This window comes from Tupaia chinensis, unplaced genomic scaffold (assembly GCF_000334495.1).
Source record: "Tupaia chinensis unplaced genomic scaffold, TupChi_1.0 Scaffold000303_1, whole genome shotgun sequence".
Lineage (NCBI taxonomy): Eukaryota > Metazoa > Chordata > Mammalia > Scandentia > Tupaiidae > Tupaia > Tupaia belangeri.
Window position 1 is genome coordinate 793182 of NW_006159793.1, and position 8213 is coordinate 801394.

The 8213-nt window shown below is 50.4% G+C and overlaps 1 protein-coding gene across 1 annotated transcript; it reads left to right on the forward strand.

Annotated features, from left to right (window-relative positions):
* Nucleotides 1–2216: 2216 nt before the first annotated feature.
* Nucleotides 2217–8213, forward strand: LOC102499884 (prenylcysteine oxidase-like; the record flags this gene model as incomplete). Its single annotated transcript, XM_027772819.1, has 5 exons — nt 2217–2553; nt 4167–4317; nt 5937–6148; nt 6703–6843; nt 7609–8213. Coding segments are annotated over 5 exons (1446 nt in total), but the record flags the coding sequence as incomplete, so codon positions are not given.

Consider the following 8213-nt stretch of genomic DNA (forward strand, 5'->3'; position numbering starts at 1 on the left):
GGCAGGAAGGCGTGTTGAGTGAGCCGGTTCACATGAGGTCATGTCTTCTGCTTCCCTAAAGCTCTTGGGCAGCTTCTAGGCCTTGTGATATCAGTTTCTCTGGGAAAATGAGTAGTTTGAGACTCTGCTTATAAGTGGAAGGGAGGGAGCACAGTGGTTAAAAAAAAGGTGAAGGACATTCTTGGAAGTGGCGTGGGAAGAGAAAGAGGAAGTGGTTCGTTTTTCCTACATGCAGCAGCTCCAGCACACTGCTACCTGCCAGGGCCTGGGAGCAGTGGCCCTGCTTTCCCTCTCTCCGTCTTTGTACTGTCTGAATACAGGGTGGCAAGGGCAGGGCTAGGGGTAAGTATTGTGCTGCAGTAATGGACAGACCACCTGACTCCAGGCGGGTCAGGCAAGCACACTAAAATGATATGAGAGCTGTGGAAGTCAGAAGCACAGGTCACAGCATTCCTGGCAGGAGCAGCTTAGGCCAAGGCCCAGGTCTAAGACAGGACAAAGGCCTGGGCTCCACAGCTGAAGGAGCCTAGACCCATGAGAAGGTGGGGTGTTGGGAGGATGGGGCAGGGAGTGGGGTGAGTAAACTGAGGCTAGATCATAACGAACCTTGTATTGTCTGAGGCTTGCCTATCCCTTCTTTTTAACAGGTATTTGCTTTAGGGTATGTGCACTCACCAGAGAGAGAGACCGAGACAATGAGAGGGAAAGTGAGAAATTAAACCCCCGGGGGATGGCCAGGCCACAGTCCCTTCTCCATTCTCTTCCCAGGAGAATGCATGTGTTGGGCACATACGCACATGCGCCCAGTGTGAGTTCAAGCCACTGGGTCTGAGACTCAAACCATGGTCAGCCATGTGGGAGTGCAGCGACATAACCACTATACCCTCTGCTGGCCTAAGAGCCTCATCAGGAGCTGATGATCTTAGGGTCTAGGGTAAATCCAGGAAGGATCCATCACACCAGATTTTTCTTTTTCTGTTTGGGTAGGGTTGCTGGGCTGTCGATGAGAGTGATGTGTCCAATACGTGGTGGGCAAAAAGTTGTGGGTAGGGTGGTAGTCCAGTTCAGCAGCTTCGGAGCTGGCCTCGTGTTCTCTGACTTTAATGAGCAGTATCTTGTCTAGACAGTCGTTCCTGGTATCACCCCCAGGCCTGCCCAGTGAGATGTTTTTATCAGTGGCTTAGATGAGAATACTGATGGCGTGTGAACCAGGTTTACAGATAACAGGAAGGCTGGAGTAAACTCAAACTTTGTTACAAGAATCCAAACTAGAATAGAGTGTCCTATAAGGTAATGAGCAACCTGTCCCAGGATGCATTCCAGTCTTGGCACTCAGGCAGGCTCTCTCTGTCAAGGGTCAAAAACTAAATATTTCAGGCTTTGCTGGCCATACTGTCTCTGGCAACTCAACTCTGCCTAGCATGAAAGCAGCCAGAGACATTAAGTTAAAGAAAGGATGTGGCTGTGTTCCCATTAAACTTGGTCTGCAGAAACAGGCATCTTCCTAGGTTTGACCTGTGGGTTATAGCTTGCCAACCCCTGAATGGTTTCCAGACTCTGATCCACCAAGCAATCCTGGTCAGTAACCCAAGTTTCACCAACTCATAGTGAAATTAAAAAAATCGGGGCAGTATAGTAAGTTTTATATAAAACTAAACTTATTCTCTTTATATGATTATGCTGAATTTAGAATTCTTTCCTGTTTCTTTGCTTCTTTATAAAAATGAGGTGGGGAAAAAAGAACAAAATATATAAGAAACAAGAAATGGAAAACTGTTTGTTGACAGTAACATGAATGGTAATATCCTTGATTGAGCCAATATACATTATATTCTGGGTGGAAAATCTTAGTTTGTATTCTGTATTGATGTACAGTGAATGAATGTAAATGGATAAAATGAGGTGATAACTGGGGCCAGCAGGTGGCATAGTGGTTATGTTGCTGGACTCCCACATGGCCGACACAGTTCGAGTCCTAGACCTGGTGAAAATCATGTCAGGCACATTGTATGCATGTCCAAGATCCCTGGAGGGGCACGGAGGAGAAGGGATTGTGAGAATTCACCGCTAAATGAGTCCCTCACTCTCTCTCTTCCTAGTGAGCGCACATACCCTAAGGCAAAAACCTCTTAAAAAAAAAAAAAAAAAAAAAGAGGTGATATCAGGGTGGTGGATTTGGGGTTGGCCTTCGCTTTTTTTATGAATAGCTCTACTGAAAACGCATTCTACACACATCCTGTCAGAAATGTGATAAGCCTAGGCAGAGCAGGTGTCTAGAACCACAGCGCAAGCCCGGAAGGTATAAACGGAGCTCTTTCTCTCTCTACTTCCTGGGCCTGCTGACAGCGGTCATTGGGGCTGGAATCGGAGGCTCTGCCGTGGCCCATTTCCTCCAGCAGCACTTTGGACCTCGGGTGCAGATCGACGTGTATGAGAAGGGGACTGTGGGTGGCCGCCTGGCTACCATCTCCGTCAACAAGCAACACTACGAGAGCGGGGCCGCCTCCTTTCACTCCCTGAGTCTGCACATGCAGGATTTCGTCAAGCTGCTAGGTGAGTACACAGTCCTGAGGGCCCAGGGTCTGGGCTGGTGGCAGCCATCTGGTCATTCCCAGGTTGCCCAGACTTCCGAGCCTGGAAGGTCATGTAGCCCCATCTCCTCATTTTACAGATGGAGCAGCTGAGACCAGAGAGGGGAAGGAACTTGCCTGAGGTTACACAGTGAGTTAGTTGCAGAGCCGGGATTAGAACTCAGGTTTGATTCCCAGGCTAGTTTCCTTCCCTTTCAATGTGCTATCTCTTAGTAATCATGATTATATCAACTTTCACAGCCTGGTGCTTGCCAGGTACCGGGCACCCTTCGAGGTGGTATGTAAGCATTATCTCAAATCCTCCCCACCAGCTTGCTAAACAGGTGTTATATCAGTATTTTCTTTTACAGAAACTGAGGCTCAGAAAATGTAAATACTTTGACTAGAGCCATATAGCTAATGAATGAGAGAGCTGGGGTTTGAACCCATAGCATCTGTCAAAACCACAAATACACATACTGTGTGATGCAGGAATTCTTCTCAGAAGCGAGCCTGGAAGCAGTCTTGCAGATGCCCTGGATGACACACGTACGAGATCATTCACTACAGAGCTATTTGTGATAGCAAAAGCTTGAAATACCCAGCTGGAACACCTCTGAAATTCTAGGATAAATAAATCATTGTTTCAGCACCAGCCTCAACAAGGATGCCCTTTATGCCCAGAGAACCATCTCCAAGACACAGCACGTCATTAAGGTGCAGAGTGGCATCTGCAGGGTCGTTGGAAAAGTCACAAAGTGTTTGGCCTAGGAAATATAGAAAAACACATCGTGACGTTTCTCATGACCCAATATACTACAGCATGTGGAAATGGAGGGAGGAGTAAGTCATAGACAATACGTACTTATGAACATGTGCACAAAGTATCTCTTTTAGGATGCTGAAGAAATGTACTTACTGCTTGCCTCTGGATAGGTGATCTTTGGGGGTCAATAGGTTGCGTGTTGGTTAAAGGCACGGGACTCCTACATGGCCAACCACAGTTGCTTTCTCACTCTCCCCACCTTCTCTCTCTGTCTCTCTCAAACTGGAAGATAATAATAATAAATAACATTAAATAAAATAATTCTTTCATAAAAAATAGGAAATCTCTGTGACTTAGGGACAAGAGTGGCAGAGAAACAAACAAAAAGGCCTGCGAATTTGGGCAGGTGCTATTATCTCTAAGCCTCGGTTTCCCCATCCTTAATGGGAGAGCTAACAGCTGTCCTGTCTCTTCCCAGGCTGTTAGGGAGTGAAATGAGATGACAGAGCCCCACTGCTCTGTAAGTTGTAGTCCTAGGCAGCTGGAAGGAGCTGTGTAGCTTACATGTAGTCTTGGTGCCCAGGGCCCCGTCCCTGCAGCTGGCAGCTCTTGGATATTCTGGGATGGAGTCAGTCTCATTCATAGCTCAGTGGGTCCCTATTGAAAAATAAATAAATAAATGAAGTGGTCCATTATTTTCATAGTGGCCATATTTCCTTTACTAGAGCCAGTCCATTCGCATCAGGAAGCCCTGAATTTAAGCTGAAGGCACTGCCAGGTCTTCAGGGAAGCTCCTTGAAGGGGACTTAAGGGGCTCCTCCTCTCTGTAGGGCTGAGGCACCGGCGCGAGGTGGTGGGCAGGAGCGCCATCTTCGGCGGGGAGCATTTTGTGCTGGAGGAGACCGACTGCTGGTGGCACTATGGCATCAGCTTCCTGCGGCTACAGATGTGGGTGGAGGAAGTCATGGAAAAGTTCATGAGGTAGGGCCGGGTGGGCTATAGGAGGGCCTGGCAGAGAGGAGAGGGAGAGGGCCGGGAAGAAACCAGCTTGGCCCTGAACTGTGGGAAAGGGACAGGAGCTCAGGCTCCCAGCACGTGTCTCACAGGAGGAACAGCCCTGTTTGGTGCAGGGGTGGTCTTTGGCACGTCACACCTGTGTTCACTCTTTCTGCTGTATTAATAAAAGCACGGTTGTAAACGCAGTCTCCTACAAGAGCCGGAGTGGGATGTAAGTCAGTGAAGCAGCAGCTGGAAGAGAACAGGGAGCGGTGGGGAGCAGGGTGTCCTGGAAAGCAAGGACCCCCAAAGGAGGCAGCCTCCACTCTGCTACTTCCAGCTGTGCCAGCCGTGTGGGAATGCCACACATGGGTCCGTCTGCCAGCTCTTTAAAAGAAGTTGGAAGTCCAGAGTTGTATGTAAAATCGTTCAGGTTTTCAATGTTTGAAACCAGTTCATCTTGTAAGCCTAATAAATCACATCGGAAAGCCAAAGGTGACCTGTGGGCTACCCGTTTGTAAATTTTGCTGGTCCCCAGTTCTCTAGAACAAATACCTTTCTTTACCATTCCCCTCCTCCTTGGGGTCTCGCCCGTCCCCGACACCTCCGGACACAGAGAACAAGTGGTCTGTGCTCACCCACCAAGCAGCACCCCACCTTTCCCCAAAGTGTCTCCTGCGGGCTCTCCCTGCCTCCGCCCTGGTGGTGTGTTCCTCCCAGCACTCAGGCAGGCCCTGTGTCCTCTGGTTCCTGGCACCTCCCCACTCCCTTCACACTTCTACAGCCATGCTCCCTATGGCACTTCCTGCCTCTGTGCTCCGTCCAAGTGTCCCCAGAGCTTGTGTGTCTACCCCTCTTTTGCCCCCTTTATATTTTCCTCCGTTGTCATTTTTATCCAGACCTGCAAGGTTGACATTTCCCTTTCAGGGAGATGACTTCCACCTGTCAGTTCTGGCTTCCCTTCAGTTCCAGACCCACATTTCTATCTGATTTCTGGCCCCTCCATCTGATGTCCCACTGATCGCTCAGCAGGTTCAAAGCAGCCCTGGCACAGGCAGCCTTTCAAAGCCCAGCCAGTTCAGAAATCCATCAACAGATGGTTCCAGACCTTGCCAGTCTCTGAGGCTGGGAGCGTGGTAGAGGGACAGATGTGCAATCGAGCTAGAGGAGGGGACAGGCAGAGCTAGCAGAGAGGGTGGAACTGTCACGAGGCTGCTGCCAGCAAGTCCAGTGTGGTCCTGGAAGCCAGAGCAGAGGTGGAGCCATTGGAGAAGGGCATGTGCTGGGAGCGTGGGCTGCAGCCCACCACCTGGCATCCTAGCCAGGTGAAAAAGGAGCTATGGAACAGGACCTCAGGCTGGGAAGGGTACAGAGAGGGCCTGTCATTGTCATTGAGCAGAGCCACTACGTGAAGTCAGGTCTAGTGGGATTTTGGACTAGATGGGAAGGCCCACACAGCCAGAGGACAGGTTGAGGGGGAATATAACCAGCCTCCTCCCCACCCCTCCATATGTAGAGGAGGTGACAGGTCCCTGGTAGCCCTCCCAGGTATAAGGCAGCCAAAACCTCTCTGCACGAGGACCCCAGCTTTGTCTGTCTCCTAGGATCTACAAGTACCAGGCCCATGGGTATGCGTTCTCGGGCGTGGAGGAGCTGCTCTACTCACTGGGGGAGTCTGCCTTCGTCAACATGACCCAGCGCTCCGTGGCTGAGTCCCTGCTCCAAGTGGGCGTCACACAGCGCTTTATCGATGATGTCGTCTCTGCCGTCCTGCGGGCCAGCTATGGCCAGTCAGCAGCAATGCCCGCCTTTGCTGGTGAGTATCCAGCCCTCAGTCTGCCCACCCGCTCTCTCCCTACTCATGGTGCCTAGAACAGGCGGAGGTCCCCGTAATCACCTCACTGTCTTCCAGCCCTTAGAGTTACCTAAGCACTTACCCTGTGCCCGTTATTGAGCAGTTTACAACAGGTGTGCACCCATCACCACAGTTGATTTCAGACATTGTCATCACCCCCCAAGAGAAACTCCATGCCCGTTAGCCAGTACCTCCCCCACATTACCAACCTTCCTGCCCTAGACAATCACAATCTGCTTTCTGTTTATGGCTGCACCTGTTGTGGGCTGTTGTAGGTGTCTGCAGAAGTAGGCCGCATGATATGTGGTCTTTGGAGTTGGCTCCTTCACTGAGCTTGTTTCCACTTCATTGCATCGGGAACCTTGGGTATTTGTTTGAATGTTTGTTGACTGCCTCTTTCCACGGTTGGGAGGAGTTTTACCCTGGCCTAGAGGCCCAGAAACATTCATGCCAGACTTTAGCCCTACTACCAAGTGGTTGTGAGCACCCACTGACACCTTTCCTGCTTTGCCCAGGCGCCATGTCACTTGCTGGGGCCCAAGGCAGCCTGTGGTCTGTAGAAGGGGGTAACAAGCTGGTTTGTTCTGGTCTGCTGAAGCTCACCAAGGCCAACGTGATCCACGCCACAGTGACCTCTGTGACCCTGCACAGCACAGGTGAGTGGACAGAGCAGGAGGTATGGCTGTGCCCTTTTTAGCCAGTGGACACTTCAGCCTCTCTACTGCAGCCCTGCTCTGTGATCTCTTGAATATGACAAGACCTCAAAAGGTTTGTGAGGAAAATGCAATTAAGGTATGAATTAATTTTTGTGCAGAAAAAAAGATCTTAAATGTATGCATGGTTTTTCATAATACACATGGTCCACAAACTTTTTGAAGATATCATATATTTCCCCCAAAAAAGCAGTTGGGGGGGGCTAGCAGGTGGCATGGTGGATAGGGGTGCTGGACTCCCACATGGCAGACCACAGTTCAAATCCTGGACCTGGCAGCTTGCTTTCTCACTTTGTCTCACTCTCTCACGCACTCTCTCACTCTCACTCTAAAAAAACCTTTTAAATTTAAAAAAAAAAAAAAAAAAAAAAACAAGGGGGAATCTTAACCCTTCCCACAGCACACACACTTCAAATGTCAACACTGGAAAGCTGAGACTTCCATCAGTCCAGCTCCTCCTTCATCTGACCAATGAAGACTTTGAGCAACAGACTTACCAGTCCTTTCCAGCTAGTCAATGGTGGAACCAGAGCAAGAATGTGGGTCTCCTGACCTTTGGCCCAGGACTCAGCTGCAGTCACAGCAGCATGGAGAGATGGACTCGCCTAGCCAGCCAGCATCAGCACCCTCAATGCTGGGCCCCAGATGTGAGATCAGTGGATACATGCCAGGGAATAAGTTGATTTTGTGCTGTCTTCTCTCTTCCAGAAGGAAAAGCCCTATACCAGGTGGGGTATGAGAATGAGGTGGGCAACGGCTCTGACTTCTACGACATTGTGGTCATTGCCACCCCCTTGCATCGGGACAACAGTAGCAGCAACTTCACCTTTGAAGGCTTCACCCCACCCATCGATGATGTCCAGGGCTCTTTCCAGCCCACTGTCGTCTCCTTGGTTCATGGCTACCTCAACTCCTCCTACTTTGGTTTCCCTGACCCTAAGCTGTTCCCCTTTGCCAACATCCTGACCACAGATTTCCCCAACTTTTTCTGTACTCTGGACAACATCTGTCCCGTCAACATCTCAGCCAACTTTCGGCGGAAGCAGCCCCAGGAGGCAGCTGTTTGGCGAGTCCAGTCCCCCAAACCCCTCTTGCGGACCCAGCTGAAGACCCTTTTCCGTTCCTATTACTCAGTCCAGACAGCCGAGTGGCAGGCCCACCCCCTCTACGGCTCTCGCACCACCATCCCGAGGTTTGCGCTCCATGACCAGCTCTTCTACCTCAATGCCCTAGAGTGGGCAGCCAGCTCTGTAGAGGTGATGGCCGTAGCTGCCAAGAACGTGGCTTTGCTGGCCTACAACCGCCGGTACCAG